At 46.6% G+C, this 23,075-nt stretch overlaps 1 protein-coding gene across 1 annotated transcript in view; it reads right to left on the reverse strand.

Annotated features, from left to right (window-relative positions):
- Positions 1–23,075, reverse strand: part of Rassf5 (Ras association domain family member 5) — a 60,220-nt gene that overhangs the window by 27,559 nt on the left and 9,586 nt on the right. The window contains exon 2 of the mRNA XM_055602557.1: positions 3,946–4,067. Within this exon, the coding sequence (XP_055458532.1) occupies positions 3,946–4,067 (122 nt within the window). The remainder of the gene's footprint in view (positions 1–3,945; positions 4,068–23,075) is intronic.

Consider the following 23,075-nt stretch of genomic DNA (forward strand, 5'->3'; position numbering starts at 1 on the left):
GTCCTCTAGAACAGCAGGTCTCAGAAATAAGTGATAAGCCCTCTCCCTTAGGACATCTGACTATGTGTGGACATAGTTCTGGTTGTCAAATGAGTAGGTAGACTTTTACCCACTCATTCCAAAGACTTGATCCCCAAAACCCATGTAAAAAGCTGGGTGTAGTGGCACATGCTTGTGATCACAGCACATGGGTCCCTGGGTTCACAGACAAGCCAGCCTAGCATAGTCAGTGAGCCTCAGGTTCCAGTTAGACTGACTCCAAAAACAAGGTGGACAGCACCTGAGAAACAACGCCCAAAGTTGATCTCTGGCCTCCATGTATACACATATGTACCTGAGCACACACATGTGCACATTGTGCTTGTACACACCCACACCTACAAACATACGTGCACATATACAGCACACACACACATGATCTCACCAATAAATAGAAGTAAATTTGAAAATGCTTGTATGCAAAGAGAACTGTGAAATAAACAAGTCATGTGGAACAAGGCTGGGGCCAGGAAGATCCCATGCAGGATTATGTCAAGAGAGTGCCGATGGCTTGGGAACTGCCATACCAGGGGCTGGCCTCTGCAGAAGGGGACTCAGGACTCTATCGGGTAGAAGAAATGGGGACTGGGACTTGAGTGACAAGTGGGTGCTTAGGTTTGTCTCTTATAATCTGTGTATTCTGCGTCCAAGAAAAGTGTGTCAACAGCCAGGGGGCCAGAGCTGTCTGGTTCTGGAAAGCACAGTAGGATGAGAATCAAAGTGTAGCCAAGCATTTTGTCCTGAACTGGGCTTTCACAGAAACAAGGGAGGGGCAAGGCTGCTTCATTGTGGGTGCACTGGGGTGCCACTGAGGGCTTTTATCTAAGAAGAGCACTTTTAAAGCTACAAAAAATATAAAACACTCCAGGGTACACTCCTCCCCCAGTGAAAGAACCACAGCTGCTCCTTCAATTTGCTCTGCTCCTCAACTAGCAGTGGTGGCATTCCCTGGCAAACAGGCTGAATCTGAAGCCAGGACCTGGGTAGGCTTGCAGGGGGCGTGTCTGATCACACTAAGGGTGCACAAGAGAAAGGTACCTGAGGCTTCAGGATCACTGAAGAAAGACTTGGAAAATGCTAACCTTTTGGCTATCAAAAACAGGCAACTCTCATGCCTTCCCCAGGAGGGACAGGTACCACATGGCCTCAGCTGAGGCTGTGAGCTATCCCACCCCCTCCTACATCTGCCTTCCCTTTTTCCTTCCTCTGCTGAGATAGTCAGAAATTGCCCATCACTGCTTTTAAAAGTTGAAGGCCAAATACTATCTGTAGGATGATCTCAGTCGTATTTTGAAAACTGAATGAAGGGCTGGGAGTTATAGTTCCAGTGGTGGATCATGAATGCTTCGTGTGAGTGCACAAGGCTCCAACTTCAATCCTCAGCAACACACACACACAACTGTACATGCTTGAAAGGGGGATACATGAGAATTCATATAAGACTACTTCTCTCCAGCTGTTAAAAACCTATGTTCTTCCCCTTAAATAGCAAAAAGAAATGCCATCGGTATGAGACATTGCAATAGACATGGGCTTCCACCTTGCTGATCTCAGTCCCAGGCCTCTACCTCAATAAATCCTTAGGAAGATGGCAAGAAATTAGTTTATCCAGGCAACAACAGCCAGGTGAAGGAAAGCAGCATGCTGTCTTCATATGTAACAGAATCCAAGACAAGGAGGAAATCACAAGATCTCTTAGAAGGAGCAAAGAACCCCAGGTCAGGGCCCAGCTCTCCCTGCAGAGACTTGTGGGGTGGTACTCTACTGATGGCTGGGGCCAAGCCTGTCTAAGCCACATGCCGCAGGTCCCAGCATCCTGGACCCACACAGCTGTTAGCTTCTGGGGGCGCTGGAACCGTGCAGGTTTCTTACAGCCCTGGGACGTTGCAGGGCTGTTTCTGTGATAGACAGCTGTGACTCAGTTAGCCAGAAGCTCTAGAATACCTCTTCTTCCAAGGAGGTCCGATGTACCACTGGAAAGTGCACCTCCTGCCCATCATTCTCAGAAAGAGAATGTTTGATAAGCCCATGCCCTCCCCAGCCTTATGTCCACAGCCCTGGGAGTTGGCCTGCAGCCTACAGGAGCTTTTCCACCTCAGCAGAGCTGACATTTGGGGCCAGGTGTGGTCATACTGCCTTTCTGTGGGTGATACAGCAGTATGAAGAATGCTTAGTGAAACCCCTGGCCTCTGTGCACTACTTCCCAGCTGACAACCCAAACCATCTCCAGATGTGGCCAGATGTCTCAGGGGAGGGGGCAAATTACTTCCTTCTTCAGGTAGTGGGGAACTGGGCTCCTGATGATGGGGTATGGGCAGGGCTGGGAGCAGAAAGAAGAGACTTGACAGTGCCCAAAGGGAAAGGAAAATAGTTGTTTAAATACACTTTTAGGGCCAGAAAACAGTGGTGCACACCTTTAATCCCAGTAACGCAGGAGGCAGAGGCTCTTCGATCTCAAGGCCGCCTGGTCTACAAAGTGATTTCTAAGACAGCCAGGTTACACAGAGAAACCCTGTTTCAGGAGGCCTGAGGGTGGTGGGGATCAAAACCAAAGCAAAACCAATGCAAATATGTCCTTTCAGGGTCGTTGCACTGTTCACCCTCCACTGTCTTTTAAGACAGGGCCTGCGGTAGACTACAGTCAAAGCACTGGCCTGGCAAGCTTCGGGCTCCATGGCCAACACCAGAAACCCATAAGACAGAAGTCTGCATCGCTCATCGGTGCTTCCTAGAGGCCAGGCTACAGGTTATGTTATGATTCCAAAGACTAAAGAAGGAGTGTCAGATTTTTCAGTGCACAACATAGGACCAGTTTGTAAAAGCACATAGCATACTTGTTGTCTAACAATGCTTTTCCATGGGAGAAGGTATGAAGACGGCAGTGGAGCAGGGAACAGGTGTGCCAGGCACTTGAACGCTGTGGACTGTATGCATGGAGGCTGCGGGGACTTGCGAGTGCTTATGAACCCTCCATAATGCCTGGTGCTTTCCCTCTTAGAGTCTGTCTCTTCCTCACCTTGCAGTAAGCACACGACAGGAAGGAACCATTTCTCCTAACTGTATCACCAAGTCCCCCTGTCTTCCTGGGCCTGCCATATAGTGGACACTTAAAACCTTGTTAAATTAATAAATGGGTAATATCCTAGGCTACATTTTACTTCCCTGACCAGCAAGTCCTCAACCCACAGGAAAAGGCCCACATCAATGTCACCTCCTTGGGGAAGCCTTCCTTGATTTTTTTTTTCTCTTAGCAAAAACAATTACACTCAGCTGATACTTATCACATATATATTCCAGTATATACCAGTTCATTGTGTTACAGTGTCCCTCTCAGAATGTAAGCTCTCTGTAGGCCATTTTGATGTTATGGTTTATTATGCCTACCCTCAACAGCTCTTGATACATAATGGATAATCTATAAATCTTTAACGCAATAGTCAGTATGCAACATTCTGTCCTGAACCCTAAATATTACAGTTCAGATGCACAGTCATTTACACACTTTGCAAAACTCAGAATTATGAACCACTGAGGACTCCAGGATCCCAATGCTTCAAGCAGAGAAAGAACATATGCCCTGCCCCTTTAAAAGTTGGTTTGAGAAGTCTGGAAGGATCTATGACCTAAAGGCAAGATGACACAAGGAGCTTCAGGCCCATCAAGGCCATTCAGACCATCTAGACATCTCTAGGACTCATCCTGCTCCTACCTGCACCCATTCCTGGACCAGAGTCCAGGGCCAAACAGACTGCATGGAGAAATTCACAGCACACACTTGTCCCTGCTGCTTTCCCCAGTGGAAGGGGGGATCTGAGGCCCCGTCTGGCCTCTAACAGCTTACATATATGGAATTGTGCCACCCCCATGGGCTGCTTTCCAGCCTGGCCTGTGGGCTCCTCTGCATACCTGTTTGAAGGTGGGGGTGAGGGTGCTTTCTGGAGAGTGTCTATCCAGGGCAGGGTCCTCTTTCTGTCTGCAGTCCAGCTGGATCAGGCTGCGGCACTCTGGGTGGCAGGTGAATTTACAGTCTAGAGGGAGAGAAACAACATCAGGGGTCGGGAAGATGGCTACTTTCTGCACCAAGGAAAGTAGTGCTTGCCTTTAGCTCTGATGGAAAGAGCAATATAGTAGAGAAGCAGAGGCAGGAGACTGTGTAAGGGTGATGCATGACCTCTGAGTCAGAGCAAATAGGGGCAGCGAGTGCCTCACACCTGTATGCACTGCTTCCACCTGCATTACCTCGTGTGATCCTACATTCACTGTTGGGACCTTGAGTCTCCACAGTCAGACCATCTGGATATAGACTGTGCCCCATTCTACCAATTCATATTTATAATCCTAGGCCTTGCTTTGTCAATCTATAAAACATAGGTATTACCCAGCCTGTGATGTAAGAGGGCATATATGAAGAATTGAAAACACTCCAAAGACACAGTTGTTATCATAAGCATTATTTCTCTAGCCCTGTGTAGACCAGAAATGTTGGGGTGGTTCTTTAAACCCCACTGGAATAGCCTACTGACAATATCCCAAAAGGGGGGGAAATCACACATTCCAGAGGTGCTGTTCTCTTCCATGACAATAGAGACTTAATGTCTAGAATTGAAAGAAACCTTTAGACTTTCATCTAAGGACTTCGTTAGAGATAGGAAACTCCCAGATACTGAAAGTGAGACACCCAATGACACAGAGCACGAGCCACAGAGCAGACACTGCTGCTTCCTTACAGCTGGAGCCTCCTCTGCAACAGGGAAGGGAAGTCAAAGGGGCCTGTAGGCAAAGAGACTCAGCCAGGGAGCAGGAGGAGAAAAGGACAGGAGGGGTAGGGCTGAGGGGAAGAGAGAATAGAAATAAAAGATATGAATGCTAGTGGTCAGCTGGCAGGACGGTTCCCACAGATGGCTGCTGGATCAGCTGTGCTCTCTTGTCCTGGAGGTGCCACAGCTCAGTCAGAGCACAGCCTTCCATATGCTGGCTTCCCTGACTGTGAAGGCAGGTGCCTGAGGTGAACCAGAGCAGGTGGGCTTTGTGGTAGGCACCTCAAAGCCTGAGCTTGCATGGATAATCTAGAAAATGGAGGATCACTTTTAGTTGATAATGGTTCAGGCACCCTGAGAATCCGTTCCATCTAATCAACTTCAACATTTGACACATTTAGGCTCTTTTTCTCCAAGTTGCCAAGCAGCATACTCTATCTCCGGTCCTAAGGCAGCTGGTTTTCTTCCCACTGAGTTGAGGAATTCCAGAACATGATTCCCACTGTCCCCAGCTGCCTCCTTGAACCTCCCCAAATAAGCCCCCAGGCTATAGTCCTTATATAGAGACCCTGACAAATACAGGACACTGAGATTCCAGAACCCTTTGTCCTCCTTCTTCCATGGACTAACTTCCCATGTACTTTTCTAGGGTGGCAGTTAGAAGCTTAATGTGCACATTCCTCAGGCCCTCAGGTAAAGCTGCCAGCACCTCAAGTTCTTGCCTGGAGTCATCCTAGATTAAACACTAACACCAACTTGGGGAGGAAAGAATTTATTTTAGTTTATAGTTTCTAGTCTATCATGGAGGGAAGTCAGAGCAGGAGCCTGGAGGCAGGGGTTGAAGCATAAGCATGAGGGAACACTGCTTACCGGCTTGCTCCCTGTGCCAGTATGGATGACAATGGCCCCCATAGATGCATATATTTGCATGCTTGGTCCCCAGTAGGTGAACTGTTTGGAAGGATTCGGGGATGTGGCCTTGTTGGAAGAGGTATGTCATTGGGAATGATCTTTAAGGTTTAAAAAGCCCACAGCAGGCCCAGCCTCCCCCGCCCCCCAGATCAGGATATAAAGGCCTCAGCTCCCCCCCAGTACCATGCCTTCCTGCTCAATGTCACACTCCCTGTCATGATGAGAATGGGCTAACCCTCTGAAACTGTAAGCAAATCCCTGAGTAAACGCTTCCTTTATAAGATTGTGAAGGACAATATCTTGGTCATGGAGTCTTTTCATAGCAATAGAACACTAAGACTCTCTCCATAGCTTACCCAGCTTGCTTTCTTAGACAACCCAGGACCACCGGTCCTAAGGTGGCACCACACAAAATGGGCTGGGCTCTCCCACATCAATCATCAGTCAAGAAAATACCCCCACAGACTTGCCCATAGGCCAACCTAATGGAGGCATTTTCTCATTTGAACTTCCCTTTTCTCAGATGACCCTGGCTTGTGTCAAGCTGGGGGTGGGGTGGGGCCAATGACAACTAAAATAACTTGTTATGGTAAGGTCAGTCCTTTGAGGTCATATCATGTACCACCTGAGTCCCAAAGGTGTCTTGGAGCTCCAGTGGCTAACACACAGCTCAGTGGAGATAGCTCACCCTTAGTGGGTAAAGAGCACAGAGGGCTGTGTGGGCCAAGTTCACCGACAGCATCCAGAAATGCCAGGACGTCTCATACTATAACACTGAAGCAGAACCCAGAAAGGATGGGTCTGTTTTGGACTCAGCTCTGGTGGCTCCTGATCATGCTCTGACTGTCAAAGAATGCTCCAGAGCCAAGAAGTAGGGACATGAAGAAGAGGGTGGCTAGAAGCTTTGCCAGCTCCAGGGCAGGTGAGAGCCACCATCTTCATGGGGAAGATCTCTAGAAAGCACAAGGTTTCCACTCTTCCCCTTGCAGTGACTTGCATGGTTTGCACATTCTGCCCATCTCTGTACCTGAGCTACTCACTTTCACCACCTCTCTTTGACATATATGTATCCAAAGCCTTAGAAAGTTATCTTTATAGTCCTGAAACAGAACTGGGCAAGCTGGGAATAGAACACTCCAATAGTAGGCTTGACATGTCAGAAAATGTATATACTACCACACCCTTTAGAAAAGTGTGTGGTGGCACATGCTTTTAATCCTAGAACTCAGAAGGCAGAGTTGAAAGCCAGCCTGGTCTACACAGTGACTTCCAGACCAACTGGAGTTACACATAAGACCCTGTCTCAACAAAACAAAGCAACAACAAAAGAAAACAAGATACGCACATGAGCACTAATAACTTTCTCTAATAAGATCTTTAAGTCATGGCTGCATCGAAGTTCCTGGAATACACCATCACACTTCCCAGTCCAGGAATTTCAGACATTGATGACATCTGAGGCCCACCCCACCCCCACTCCATACCACCAGTACACACTGAAAGTCTCCTACAGGGCTGGGGTGGGAGTTGAGTAAAACAATGCTCTATGTCCCAAAGCCTGGGCCATGTCCCAGGGGACCCCTAAAGCTAACCCCATTGACCTCCTTCTCTCAGGGAAGCTTATCACTGTTACTCAGCCCTTGTCCCTGGTATCCTATTATTTCTTACAACCTTTATCTGGTGTTCACTTTGGACACAGGAAGACAGATCCCAGATGGAACTAGGCCATGCAGATGCCAGCATCTGTGCTGAAACACCCATATGCTGGGCCCGGACTGCCACATACTCTGTGCTAGCCTGAGGGTAAGTGCAAGGACTCTCAGCTGGGCATGGTAGTGTACAATTTTAATCCTAGCACTTGGGAGGCAGACACAGGCAGATCTCTGAGTTCAAGACCTTCCTCTATGGAGCAAGTTTCAGAACAGCCAGGGCTATGCACCCTGTCTTGAAAACAAATAAACAAACAAACAAACATAGACAGGATTCTCAGGAACCAGGGTGCAGTTAGAACATACAGGAAAACAACTAATGTGAAAGATATCTGAAAGAAAAGGCCCCACTTTGCACAGATCTAGGAAGCTGGCTCAGACAGATATACCTGTGAGCTAGGGAAGCCAAGGCAGGCTTTGGATGGAAGAGCCCACAAGGTATGGAAAGAAAGGAGTGACTACCGCCAGCTCAGGTACCCTAATTAGAGGAAACAGAGGAGACTGGGGCCTGCCATGACTGAATAGCTAGGACAAAGGTCTCACCACCAAGAGGCTACACAAGATTAGGGAGCAAAATTCCCAGTTTCTAGTCAGAGTTTTTCAGAATTTTAATTAGCATATATTTATTGTATAAAATGATGGGTTTTATTGTAGCATTTTCCTACATGCACATCACGTTCTATCTTCTTGACCCCTCTGGAGAATCCCACTTATTTCCTACCTTTTCCCTCTCTATGTGATCTAGACTCTACCCATGAGAGAAAACATGATATTTGTTTGAGTTGGACTTACTCAGCATGATTTCCCATTCCATCCACTTTCTTATAAATGGCATCATTTTGTTCTTCCTTAAAGCTGAATAAAACCCCCTTGTATGCAGACACCACCCATCTGTTGATGAACATCTATGTTGATTCTATTACCTTGTCACTGGGAGCAGAACAGCAATAAACACGGATGTGCTGGCATTTCTGACATCTCTTGATGTTAGTGTTGTCAGCTGTAAAGTGGTTATTGTCAGAGCTAGTGAGATGGCTCAGTGGGGCAAAAGGCACTCGCTCCATGACCCGAGTGCAGTCCTCAGAACCCACGTGGTATGAGGAAGAGCACCGACTTGCAGGTTTTCTCCTCTCCACACACTCACCATTGCCTACAGCAGGAATGGATTGCCTCCTCAAGTTGTTCACAGGCTCTTGATCTCTCTGAAACCTGAATGGGAATCTTGCCTTTTCCGAGCTTCTGACGTCTCATAGACAGTCGAACACTTTTTTTTTTTTTTTTTTTCCGAGATAGAGTTTCTCTGTGTAGCCCTGGCTATCCTGGACTCACTTTGTAGACCAGGCTGCCCTTGAAGTCACAGAGATCTGCCTGCCTCTGCCTCCCTGAGTGTTGTGATTACAGGCATGAGTCAACACGCCCAGCTGACAGTTGAACATTTGGCAGCTTATAGCTGAACATTTCTGAACTTTGCCAGCATTGTCTCAAGATTTTCTTGTATTTGTCTCCCTTAAAAGCACCTGGTCAGACTGAGTCAGTGGCCTACCATACTCCAGAAGGACCTCTTCTTGACCAATTATATCCACAATGGTCCTGTTTCCACATAGGGCCTTGTTATGAGGTCCTAGGAGTTGGACTTTTTGTCAGAAAGTACAGATCAACCCTGACACAGAGCCCAGACCATACTGGGAAAAAAGAGCCTGAGCCCAAGCAGATGGAGGCTCCTATGGACATCAGCTTCAGAGATCAGCGCGAGCTGGGAAGCCAGAGGCCATGTGCTGCATGTGTCTGCTTCCCCCTTGGGTAGCATGGTCCATTGTGCACTGAACTGGCCTGGAGGGAGGGAAGCTTAAGAGGGCTGGACTGAAGCTCGGGCTACTCTCCTACCCCAAAAGTAGCCAGTGGCCTGGCTCTTGGATTTGACCCTCAGCTTACCATCTCAAACAATTGAGTCAGGCTCAGATGCCACGAGACACCTGTGTGTAGCAATAGCATTTCGTCTACTAATTGAACTTAGATGGGGAAAAGCCAACAGCAGAAACCATATGCTAGGATACTATCTCCCCAAAATGCAGAAGCTGCAAATGTCTTCTTAATCCCCAGAGCTGCCAAAGTTAGTTTGTGCCCTTCCCTAGTTCTCAAATGCATAGTATGCAAAGTGTTGGCACACACACACACACACACACACACACACACACACACACACACACACAAGGTTCTCACACACTCTGCTATATAATGGTGAAAGCCAAGTGACCTATTTTTCTGGAACCAGATGTGTTGCCTTGAGAAGAACCCCTTCCACAAACAAGCTGTACACAAGGTAGAGGTAATAGAGTGTTCCCTCTTTAGCCCTAAGCTCCTCACCCAGGCAGAGACAGGGAGTGAGGGACAGGCAGGTTCCCAAGGACACAGGACCTAGTGGCACAGCACCCACTGGCTCCTTGCAGTCACTCCAATCAGTGACAAGCCTTCTCTCACCTGGGTGGACTACCCCTAACTTCGGAAGCCACTGCCAACCTTTGGGTATCCTTGACCTTCTGAGAGATCAACCACACAGCTCCCTACTTCCTACCCTATACTTCAGGACCAGCCCAACCTTGTATATACTGTGGTATAATGGAGACAGAAGAGATTTGGAGGCCTCTGATCTCTTCAACCAGCTATGCTACAGAGCCTAAGCTCGCTGAACTGCTCTGAGCATTAATCTCAACTATAAAATGAGAATCTCAATAGGTGGTTCATGGAGCCATCCTGAGCATTAACAGGAGGTCTGATGTCTAGAATCAGCTGACAACTTGGTAGCTCCAAGCTAATATTCCTTCCCCTGCTTCTCCTTCCTCTACTCCACTGTGTGAACTTCCTTCTTACCCTACCAGGCTGTGGATGGGCAATCCAGCCTTACCAACACTGCCAGACACACCAGGAGATTTTAGCTTTAAAATAATGTATCAGGAACTATAGGGAAATCTGCAGAGATAATGGGCACTGGGAAATCTGATTTACAGAAGCTCTTAAGTGGAGTGAGGGTTCCCTTGGCTCTCAGAACAAGTCAGAGTAGCTGTCTTGGCCTGTCAGACCATCCATTTCTCATTCTTGCACTGGGTTTCCTCGTGTTGAAGCCTCTGAGCTGAACCAGCTATGACAGTTCTAAGCCCATGCATGGAGACCCCATCATAGCCCCCCTCATCCAGCCTGCCCCTGATTCACCTGCAGCTTCCGCCTTGCTCTCCAAGCTCCCTTTGCTTGTCCCACCATGTCCCTTCAGCCCTGTAACAGATGGAAATGTTCACTCTGTAGCCACAGCACTGTCCCCTTGAAAGTCCCCAAGCTGCACTCCCAAATCTCCTGCCTGGCATTGGTAAAGCTGATTTGTTAGCTCACTTCAAAAGAATCTAACATAAGTTGGTAGTGAACACAGAGGAAGGAAGTGCCTTGCTTTTTGCTGACGGGGAGAGCTCAGGGAGCCATGATGATAAGACCCCAGGCTACTGTGCTAATGCCTGCATGCCTCAGTCTCCTCATCTGTTTAAGCGGAGGTAGCAGCAGTACCTACCTCATAGTGTGGCTGAATTCAGCAAGACCATACCTGACTAGCACACTACCGACATACACTGAGATTTGATAAATGCTAGCTATTCTTACTAGCAGGCGAAAACCTGAGTCCAGTGTGACCAGCCATGGCACCAAACATCCAAAAGCCTGTCTGTACACATCCCATCAGTGTTGCCAACCTCCAGACCTCTATGGAGGCCTGAATCAACAGGTCCTGACGCCTCCTCAGAGGCCCTGCCGTTCCCCTACCCCCAGTCCAGGCAAGATGCCTAGGTCTCAACTACTCAGGAGGAGACATAGGGTGTCCCCTAAAGCCAGATGAGGTATCCTTTATGGAGAGGCTCTCTGCTGCCCTGGGACTCCCCTTCTTTTCCAATATCCTACCCCAACACTTGATTTTCTAAAATTCTGCTCTAGTTTTGAAAAAGGAATTTGTTGGTCATAGTCACGATCACAGGAGAGGTGCTGCTGTGTGGCAGTTTCCTCCAAATTGAAACATTCCCTCCATGAGAGAGGGCTGGGGTGGCCATGAGATGTGGGGACACATGTCTGGGAAAGCTGAGACTTGCAAAGTTTAGCAGGAACCCTCCCCAAGGTTACAGATGCAGAAAATTGGCCAGGGCAGGAGACTGATCACCCTCTGTAGCAGAGAGGAGGTTCCTGGTGGACCGGCTGCCTGTAAGCTGGGCACAGAGCTTAAGGACTTGTCACCTGTGTCAGGTAGGCTTCTCAGTGAGGCAGCCTGTCTTTGAGTCAGTCCTGCTTCTGTTAAAGTAACCCTTCACCCATATTCTTAGTGACACCAATAAAAACTCATTGGTTCACCACTCTTGTCTTTGGTGATGTCACTGTCGTGGGGTCCCTTTCTGGGGTGAGTAGACTGTTGAATCTCTGAAGGAAAAGCCTGTCACAAAACAGGTGTGGAAATATGAGGAAGCATTCTGTTGATATGTGAGGTACCAGCCCCTGCTGAGATTTCTCCTCAGGGTATGTCTCCTGCCTGAATGGATCTCACTGAGCTATTTATCACCACAAATTGTCAAAAACATCCATCTGCAACTGACTCACAACCAACCATATGACCTATTTCTCCATGGACTGGAATGTGGCTGTCATACATGATGCAGCCCAACACTGTTCAACACAAAAGAGGAAAAGGTGTTTCATGACCCTAATCATATAAAATACATGCATACTTCCATATATGTCATATGCAGAGACATGTCTACAAGGAAGGCCCAAGGGGTGGGATTTCAGATGTTTGTTCTCTACATATAGGATCTAAGTTATTTGTGGTTTTGCAATATATATTTTTTGACATATAATGTTTACTAATGGGAAATATATCATGTGTGATGGCTAGTTTTATGTCAACTTGATACAAGCTAGGGTCATGAAAGAGGAGGGAGCCTTAATTGAGACAAGGCCATCATAAGATCCAGTTGTTTTGGGATTTTCTTAATTAGTGATTGATGGGGGAGGGTCCAGGCCATTCTGGGTGTGGCCACCTCTGGGCTGGTGGTCCTGCGTTCTATAGAAAGCCGGCTGAGCAAGCCATGGGGAACAAGATAGTAAGCAGCACCCCTCCATGGCTTCTGTATCAGCTCCTGCCTCCAGGTTCCTACTCAGTTTAGATTTCTGCCATGACTTCCTTCAGTGATGGACTACAATGTAGACACATAAGCCAAATAAACCCTTTCTCCCCTAACTTGCTTTTAGTCATGGTGTTTTAGCACAGCAGTAGTTGTTGAGAGCACAAAGGTTCCCGCACCCACAGATAGCACTAGGGAAATAGGAATGATAAACACAAAGGTTGTCTTTTCAAGGGAAAAGATATATTAACTGTTTTTCTACTCAGAAGATTGGAAATGGTGATGGCTAATAGCCTGGTGATTTGTGCTATCTATAGAAGTTTTCACAGTCAGGGCCGGAGATACCTAATAGTCTAGGTGACCACTATGCTATCTGTATGACCAAGACCATACCAGATCCTCTCCTAGGCCCTAGGCTTCATGGAAGAAGGGACATGCACTTTGAGAATTTCGATGAAATTATGCTTCCTTGTGCACACAGGATTATATTCTTTTTAAAATTGTACTGTACTTAAATATGCCTGAAATAAACTGCTTGGCATCAGACTCTAGGAGTTTGAGCCAGCACCAGCTACTGAGTCATGTTGAACTGGATTTCCTTCTTGCTTCGTACAGACCATTACACTGCTGGCTGTGGCATTTGCAGAGGCCCCCCCGCAAATGACCCTAAGTAGGACACTGTGAAAAAAGAAAAAATCAGGTGACCACATTGTGATGATGGTTGGACCACTATTTGCTGCCAGAGAGTACGTCTACACAACCGCACACTGTGCTGCACAATGTATCCTTCTGTTTTTTTGTTTGTTTTGTTTTTTTAAGTAAGGTGTTTTGGCGCAGTTGTAGGTTTGTGGTAAAATTCAGTGGGAAGCATGCTTTCTTTATAGCCCTCCCCTGCATATGCATGGCCTCCCCATTATGAGCAATCCCAATGACAGGGTGCATCTGTTACAGCTGACCCTACACTCACACTTCTTATCTCCCAGAGGTCATACAGTTTACATTGGATTCACTCGGTGCTGTACATTCTGTGGCACATACTCACAGTTGTGGAAAGTAGTTTTCCTGCCCTAAAATTCTGTGCTCTGACTATTTACCCATCCCCTAATTTTTAATATCTTTTGTCTTCTTTCAGACTATCACAAAATTGGCATGATACAATATGTAACCATATCAGACTGGCTTTTTCACCAAGAGAGATGCATTTAAACCTCCTCTGTTTTTATGGCCTCGGTAGCTTCATCTCTGTTAACTGTCTAATGATATTCCATCATCTGGATGTATCATACTTATTTTTTACCTGCTTGGAGAACGTCTTGGTTGCTTCCAAGTTCTAGTAATTCTAAGTAAAGCTGCTAGAAGCACCCATATTCAGTGTGGTATTAGGGAGTGGGTATAACTGGAGTAAATCTTGGAATCACATGGGTCAGAATTTGAATTTGGAAGCTTTCCTGTACCTGGGTATAAGGTGTCTGAACAGTTCCTCTTAGCTAAATTTAGAACTCATTTAGTCTCAATTTCCTTGTCTGAAAAATTGGAGTAATAGCTTTCTTGTTGGGAAAATGTCTGAAAAATTAGGGAAAGTTTAGATAAAGCACCCTAGGGCACCTGGTACCTAGCAGGTACTCAATAAACTGCAGCAGGTGTTTTCAGCTCTGTAGGAGGCTGTATGCCCAGATTTTTGTTGATTCAGCATGTAACTAACACTAGGCAAGAGTTTTTATACATCTCAGTATGTGGTCCATGCTGGGCCTGAACTCACATACACAATCCTCCTGCTTCAGCCTCCCCAGTGCTGAGATTGCAGGCATGTGTCACCATGTCCATCTCTAGCCAAGAATTTCTTGATTCTCTTTTGCTAAAGGAAGGTGTTCAGAACAGTGCCTAACTCTCCCTCTCATCAGGAGTACACTAACTCTCCCACTCAGAGGCGCACTAACTGCTCCTTCTGCCTGTAGCTGGTCCAAGGCAGGCAGATGGAAGAATAGGTCTTTGGGGTGAGTAGGAAGGTATATGTGCAGGCCTGGCAGTCTGCAACCCCAGCCAAAATCAACACAGCCTATACATTTTTTTTCATAGTCCTAGTTAAACTCCTAATGAGGTCCGCAACAAGAGAATGGAAGCATCCTACTTCCAGGGTCAGACGGACAGTTTGGGACACCTACATCTCAGCCTTTCCAGGAAGGAGCCTGAGGCCCCGCCTTCCACATATTGTACCTCCTTGTTCTGGAAGGACGACCACCCCTAACAAACCCATAAACCCAAACATGGGAGAGACAGAGACAGACAGACAGACACACACACACACCACACACACACACACACAAGGTGGGGATGCAGGGAGTCATGGAACCAACAGTAAACATTGATACAATAGTAAAAAGAGATAGAACTGAGGTCAGAGTTGCTGGCTCTCTCACAGACAGGCAAGGTGGCAGCTTGCCCGAGGTTTGATTCTGCTGCTCAGTTGCTTTGTAATGCAGAGCAATGGTGAACTTCTGGAAGCAAATCTTATAGGTCAAGTTTCAGGAGAGAAAGCACTGGGGAAGCGGGGTGGGTTTGGGGAGCCTGTAAGAACTGAGGTACAAAGAAGTGATCCAAAGCCTACTCCAAGGTTATGGTCACTATTTATTTCCAATGACCCCATTTTTCTAGGGCAGGACTGGGTGAGGTTGACATGTATACTCTTTCTTAATGAAACTTTTTTGCATAAAAAGCAAAGGCAAAAGATCTCCTGGGTTGTTGCTCAGCAGTTATTGAAACAGATACCTGGGCCAGCTGTAGTGCTATAAGCCAATAATCCCAACCCTTGGCAGGAGCAATGAGTGGAAGCCAGCCCTGGGCTACATGGTAAATCTGGAGAGCTTTGGCTATACAGTAAGACCTGTCTCAAAAAGCAGATAATCAGTACTCCCCAGGACACTGGCCTCTATATCTGATATCTCAGTCCTAACTCCTCATGAGGGCCTCTTGTCACATTGCCAGGCATGCTGGATATGTCTCATCTACCTTTGTCCCAGATACACATAATTGGCCTGGCAGAAGCTGGCTTCCCAGGCAGGCCTGCAGAGGCACAGTCTTGCCCCGTGTGGGTGGGTGTGAGAGGGTGTGGGTGACTGGGTGTAGGTGGGCATCCCTTTCAGCCTGCACATTCGTCACCTACCACCAATGCAGCTGCATGTTCCCAGACTGACACTACCAACAGAGGGCCAGCAGGGAATTAGGGCAGGCTGGAGATGGGGGTTGTTGGGACAGGCTAAGAAAGAGGAGAGAGCTCAGCCCACAACAAGTACAGACAGGAGATGCAGACAGCAGGAAGGACTCAGCAGTATCTACCATGCCTCAGTGACTTAGGCAGAGGGACAACAGGTCATCACGGCCACATTCCAGTCCTATGCTCCTTTGCTATCTGAGAGTATTCTACCCCAAAGCATGCCCCTGTGTGTGCATTTATGTATGTATGTGTATGTACGTATGAGTATATATGTGTGCAGTGTTCATGTATGCAAGTGCATGTGCATGTGTGTTTATGTATGTGTGTATGTGTGTTAGTATGTGTGCATGTCTACGTGCATATGTGTATGTCTGTGTGTATGGGTATATGTGTGTGTGTGTATCTGGATATGTATGTATTGTGTGTGTGTGCATTTGTATGTGTACGTGTGTATATGTGTGTATGTAATTGTAAACAAGTTTAATAGAGTAGCTTAATTCCCAGTGACTCAGGCTTCTACTGCAGATAGCAGGAACTGCTAAGAGAATGCTAGGACGCTCCTTCTCATCCCCCAATTTTTTCTGTATTTTTTGGTGCTTCCAATATTCATAACATTGACACAGATTTAACTATAATGCTCACAAGTTGTCTAAAATTAGCTCAGGTTCAGCTCAGGGTAGAGTGCCTGGCCTCATTCCACAAAGTAGAAGTAAAGCAGGTAAATCAACTCATAATGGAGTCAGTCCTCTCGCAATTGCTAAACTATTTACAATTTTATTAATCTCTTAATTAGCTATATGTGGGAAGTGTATCTATACCTTTCACACGCAATGTTCCCTAATGGTGCAGTGTGTGTCTTAAAGAGACATGCCCCTATTCACTGGCCTCTTTCTGCTGTGGCGCTGTGGCCTCATGAAGTACACCGTTGCTGGCAGTGGGGGTCACACGTGGTGATGGAGGTAGACAGGCCCTGGCGCATAGTAAGAAGCAATGGGTTCTGTGAGGAAAGAGTCCATGTTTGTGGAGGGGCTGTCATGGTGAGAAAGACAAATGGAACTTATTTATCATGAGCTTGTGACAGGGACACTGGTCACCAAGACCCCACACCTGAAGGGCCAAGTGTTTGTATGTGGTCATGCGGAGAAAAGTGCAGTGACACAACAAGGCAGTGCCAGGGTACACATACCCTCAAAAAGAATATTAAATCTCTTTATGCACTTCTGCCTGCTGTTTCCCAGCTGGCTAGTTCCTAGCCTGCTTTCCATTGGTGTTTGCATGCACATGTGTACTGATAGCCTACCGCAGACCAAGACTGTTGCAGAAGGCAGCCTGTGACAACCAAAGACTTTGTAGCTGGAAGAAGAGTATGAAAAGAGAGAGAACAAAAGAGTTCAACACATACACATCCTGCTTTTGTCACACAGAAAGAAGAGATCCAGTTACCAGAACACCTTAAAAAAATACTTTTGAATTAGAGTAGACAGGTCTAAAGAACTCAGCAAAAAGCGACCAGTTTATGGTTTCCAAAGCCAGTGTGGAGCTGTTAAGTGGTCCTCAATCTGTGGGTCATGACCTTCATGGGTCATGTCAGATATCCTGCTCATCAGATATTTACATTCCAATTCGTAGCAGTAGACAATTACAGTTATGAAGTTGCAATGAAAATAATTTTATGGTTGTGGGGTCAGCACAACATGAGGAGCTGTATTAAAGAGTCACAGAAAAATGAACATTTAATTAAAAAAAAAGAGTTGCAGTGTTAGGAAGGTCGAGAACTGCTAGCTGCTCTCTCAGCCCTGGACCATCCCAGGACCTCCTTTGCTGTAGCATGTATCACTCTACTGCAGGTGTGAGACGAAAACAGCAGAGGTCCTACCCTAGCCCTGGATCCTCACCACCATCCCAGGGGCCCCTAGAAGACAGAGGGGATGCCTGAGGAGCTGGTACAGAAAGACATGGACTCAGGAGTAAGGGGTTTAAGTGAAAGGAGGAAAGCAGGGGACATTTTATTCTACTTTGTCTTCTTATCTAAAGCAGACACCATTTCTGAGAAAGAGCAGAGAGTAGCCTAGCCCCCTAGTAACCTGGAGTGCATTTTTGGTAATGATCCACAGACTTCAGTCAAGCAGGTTTGATTTTGAAAGTAATCTTGTCTGGTACATGTAGATCACAGGACACCAAAGGAAACAAGTTAAATGTGTAGATATGAGTGTACCCAGAGGCACATGTGCACAGGTATGCCTGGCCTGAAAGCCAGAGGGCTACTCATGGCCAGGAGCAGGCAGGGCAAGTCCAGTCCTTTATGGGACAACCAAGCTATTATATCCAACTGGTTTTTCCATGCCTGCTTTTATGTCACATATAGACACCCAGATTGCCAGAGGGCACAACACACTTCTGCACTGAAAAGAAAAGTAAACAGACGACATCTGTGGCCGGCTTCTCTGCTGGAGACAAAGGCTCCCTTGCAGCTATGTCACTGTAGCTGGGACCATAGGGACTTCTGTAGAGACCTGGTCTATTCCTCTCTCAACCCCTCTCTATTTCCCACCCCTGCACTCCATTCAAACGATAGATTTGTTGCATGCTGGCATGCTTCCTTAGCGTCAGGTGTTGCACCATGGGTCCATCTAGCTCTGCCTGTTATTCTCTAGTGTGGTTAACTCACTGACAGGAATTTTCCTAGAAAAGATGCTTTAAGATTTTTGTGTCCCTCTTCCAATTCTGCCTGGGCAACTTTCAACTGCTGTGCTTTCCCTTGAGATGCATATGTCCACACTGACCTGTGTGCAAAGAAAGAGCAGACAGCCATGTTGGAGGCTTCTCCAGAGTGCTTTTTTGGGAACATTGATGACAGAAGTGCCCAAGGAGAGGCCTCACTTGGAATAATTGAAGCTCAGGGGAGTCACTTCACTCAAGAAAGGCCTGACAGCCAGGAAGTAGCTTTCGTACTATTGGTGAGTCCATCTGAGTCAGTATCTGTTTTCTTTAATGCCACAGCCCAGTTGCTCAGAAGTCCTGAGAGGAAGGTAGAGACAGTAGTCCACAGCTCCCACTTCTCTAAGCAACCTCCCTTCTCCCCTCCTCTTGAAACAGTGAAGTAGAAATGCTGACAAAATGAAACCAGAGCACTGTAGATGAGGTGTAGCATTGGCCCTGAACTTCATGCTGCCATGATAGGCCTTAATGATTTTTATTCAGTTGATAATTCCCTAGGCTGAATAGCAAAGAAACAAGGAATTGTGTGTGTGTGTGTGTGTGTGTGTGTGTGTGTGTGTGTGTGTAAGGAGAAAGAGAGAGAGTTAAAGAAAGAATACTCATTGAAATCAAGAGACTCAATAACCATTTTTCTTCTTAGCACAGAGTACGTATTTGACTGTTGATGAGGATAAATTTCCTATTTCTCAAAAGGTAAAGCCTTAACCAGAAAAAATTATTTGTCAAGGTCAAGACCATATTGATTAAAAAAATTGATTTCAATGTTTTTGTCCAGATATGGCATTTAATTTTAGTTCCACTTCTAAGATATGTTGTGACCACCTAGAATCTCCACTTATCTCTGACCATATGGAGAAATATAGAGAAATGGGGCAGGGCACCCTGAGGAAAGGCAATGCATTCCAAAGACTTCCTACCACAGAAAGGAAGCCGTTATAGGTCAGTGCAATGAGCAGAATCCAATGGCAAAGGGTGAACCCATGGCTACCAGGCAACGACCTTTGACAAGGGTCTTACTTCTCTATTCTGCCTCACTGTGAAAGACTGATTACTCTGCCATTCACTCCAAATAGGGATCTGTAGTAAGTGAGATATTAAAAATAAATACAAATGTTTCTGCTTTTCTGCAGACAGTACCATAACAGTATAAGACACTGGAGAAAACACGACCAAGAAGAAGAGCCTTGGCTAGAAAGCAGAGTCTCAGATCCATCCCTGGTTCCCATGAGGCCACTGACAGTATTTGTTGGTCCCAGGAAAAGTAGAGGATGAATGAAGAAACAGGAAACAGTAATAATAGGTAATTACTATTGTCTCTCCCATTTTTTTTCATCCACTTCTCTATTCCTTTATACCAGCCAAGGACTATTCTGATCCTAATTAGTGCTCAGGAAAGGAAAGCAGTGGCCAGTCACTGCCTGAGGGCAGGCTTCTTCCAGAACCTCCACCCATCAGCTTTCAGTTCTCCACACAGAAACTATTGCTCTGCTTCACAAAGTTTACCCTACAAACTATAAGACAGGCAGAATGGAAGACAGCAGCCCTCCAAGGCACCAGACTCTGCTCCATCAGGAAGCCTGATCCCAACAGCTACTCAGTCCTAATTCATAGCCCTACTAAAACCCACAGCTGAAAAAGGGCCTCTGAACCTGTGCCCATCCAGCATGCCTGCTCAGCTTCCATCAGGCAAGGTGACAGCACCCACTATGCCTTGCTCTCTGCAGAGTCAGGGGGATGAGGAAATGGTGCTGAGCTCAGTATTAGGGCCAGGCTGCCTGAAGAAACCTACATTCTTTTTCCATGAGAAAAGCCACTAGACAGAGGCCTGGAAACACAAATACCCATTTCCCTCTGGTCTGGAGTATCTCCAGATGGAGGGGCAGGGACCTACCATGAGCCAGGGTCTCACTGCAGAGCCTCTGTGGGATCTGGAGCTTTTTTGACAGCTCATGACTCCTCGGGAGCCTTTGGAAGAACCGCTGGAGACACACGGTGACTGTGCTGAAGCAGGCAGCCACCACCTCCTCATCTGGGCCCTCCCTCATTCTAAGATGTCCGCAGATCAATAGCTCTTTTCTAAGTCTGGCGCCAAAGGGGGGGGGGCAAGAGAGGGAGTCAATGGCCCTGTGGAGGGCTCTAGGCTTCCTGTTACCAGAATAGGCATCTGAGGCCTCTTGGATGCCGCTACCTCCTCCAATGGAAAACTTTCTATTCCTGGACTTTTAGCTTGATAAGATAAAAGTGCCCCACCAAACAGACTGTGGGAAAGCCAGCCCCTGCCTCACTCCTCACTCATGCCTGTGAACCTGAGAAATCAATGTCTTCAAAGTTCCAAGTGATGACCAAAGTCATCCGTTACCTCATATCACCTGTCCAGCCTAGGAGCTCATTAATGGATTGCTTTGGGGGAGGTGGGTTAATAGTGCTTTACCAGCTGAATATCGGGCTCCTGAGGGACAGCCCAAAGCTAATTCATATTGCTGAATTCATATCCCTGAGCAGAGGTTGGGGGTGGGGGGAACTGCAAGACAGCTGTGTGGCTTTGAGGAGGTCAGAATATATATCGTAAACCAGATACCTGGGAAGAGGGGAGAGACAGGCAGAAAGATGTGGTTGTGTGGGCTACATGGCATGGGGATGGGGAGCAAAGGTGAAAACAATGGTCTCCCACTTAAAGACAGAAATGTCTCCTTGGCCTAAAATGGAGCTCACGAGATATCCCTCACCCTGATCCCAAAGGAGCTAGCCCTCATGAGGGAGTTTCTGACGACTTTGCTGCCCAGGCCAAATCAGAAAGCTGATACCAGTATGGCAGCAGCCTTCTGGGAAGCCCCCTGGGAGGCCCATCCTCAGGCTGCCAGAGACCCAGCCACCCCATCCAGAGCCTCCCCAGCAAGAGAATGTGAGCTTTAGAAGACTGGGCACAGGTTGAATCACCATGGTCATCTTGTGCTAGGTCAGGTAGCAGGCACTGGACTACAGATGTCCCTCTATGGAAGTATCAGGGTCCCAGGCAACTATAAAGCTCTGGACCAACCTTTCTGTACTCTCATCTCCCCCAGAGTCAAAGAGAATGCCATAGGCCAAAGGCCATATTCTCTGACCTACTCAAAGAAACATACCTTGACTCTGAACCTTAAAGAAGCTGCCCATCCCCTACCTTCCTCACAGAAATCCAGCTGAGAAGTTCTGTCCAGTCCACGTGTCCTGTAGAGAGCCTCCATACCCAGTATGGAATAGCAGCATATAATTACAAATCCTTATTTAATATGGAAACAGTGCCACATGCCTGCAATCCCAGCTACTCAGGAGGCTGGGCCCGGAGGATGTAAGTTCAAGGCCAGCGTAGGCAATTAAGCAAGACACTGTTTTCCTGGGGCCAGGAGTTGGGCTCAGTGTTAGAATATTTGACTAACATTCAGGGACTTTGAAATCAACTTTTAATAACTTCAAGAATTTTTTCAAAGATTTTGAGTTTATTGGCAAGTTTTTTAAACCTTGTTTTATATGTCTCCTCATGATTTTATGATCATTTTGTTTTGATCTATTGTGTTCCATTGAGTCCCCTTCTGAAGCCTGCCTCATTCTGTCTTTTCTCATTCTATGTGTTTGAGGAAGAATACATAAAATTCAACAATTTTATATATTTGAAGACAGTATATTTTTGTCCCTTCTTAAAGAGAACACGGAATACCTTCTCATTCAGTCAAGCTTCCTTTAGCCTAGCATGTTCAGGGCTATGACTTGTGGGAAAGGGATGTCCTTCTTTTGCTGCCCTGAGATATTTTCAGGTGTTGTTGTACATAAGTGTGTGGTGTGTGGAAGGGGCTAAATATATTCATTAAGTTTGGGTAAAAAAACAATTCTACACCACTGCAAAGAGAGGTGTCTTATCCATGATATTTGGGAAACTGTGTTTTAAAGAACTATCTTGGAAATGATTACAGAGTTTCACTAGCATTTGGATGGAGTGTACTAAGACTTATTTTGACACTTCACCTTTGCATGGGCATCATTTCTCAGGCCTGGACACTGATCCTTTTCCCCCAGGAAGACTAGGCTGCTTCTAGTCTTTTTTTTTTATTTTTAATTTTATTTTTAATAATTACAATTTATTCATTTTGTATCCCAGATGTAGCCCCCTCCCAATCCCACCCTCCCTCCCTCTTCTTCTCCTATGCCCCTCCCCCAGTCCAATGATAGCAGAGGTCCTCCTCCCCTTCCATCTGACCCTAGTCTATCAGGTCTCATCAGGACTGGCTTCTTTGTCTTTCTCTGTGGCCTGGTATGGCCGCTCCTCCCTCAGGGGAGGTGTTCAAAGAGCCGCCCATGAATTCATGTCAGAGATGGTCCCTTTTCCTATTACTAGGGAACTCACTTGGACACTGAACTGCCATGGGCTACTTCTGTGCAGGGGTTCTAAGTTATTTCCATGCATAATCAATCTCAGAAAAGACCCCTGTGCCCAGATTTTTTGGTTCTGTTGCTCTTCTTGTGGAGCTCCTGTTCCCTCTCCCCCTTCTTTCATAAGATTCCCTGCACTCTACAAAAAGTTTGGCTATGAATCTTAGTATATGTTTTGATA

The sequence above is a fragment of the Psammomys obesus genome, unplaced genomic scaffold, assembly GCF_907164565.1.
Source record: "Psammomys obesus unplaced genomic scaffold, mPsaObe1.curated_primary_1811, whole genome shotgun sequence".
In the NCBI taxonomy this organism is placed as follows: domain Eukaryota; kingdom Metazoa; phylum Chordata; class Mammalia; order Rodentia; family Muridae; genus Psammomys; species Psammomys obesus.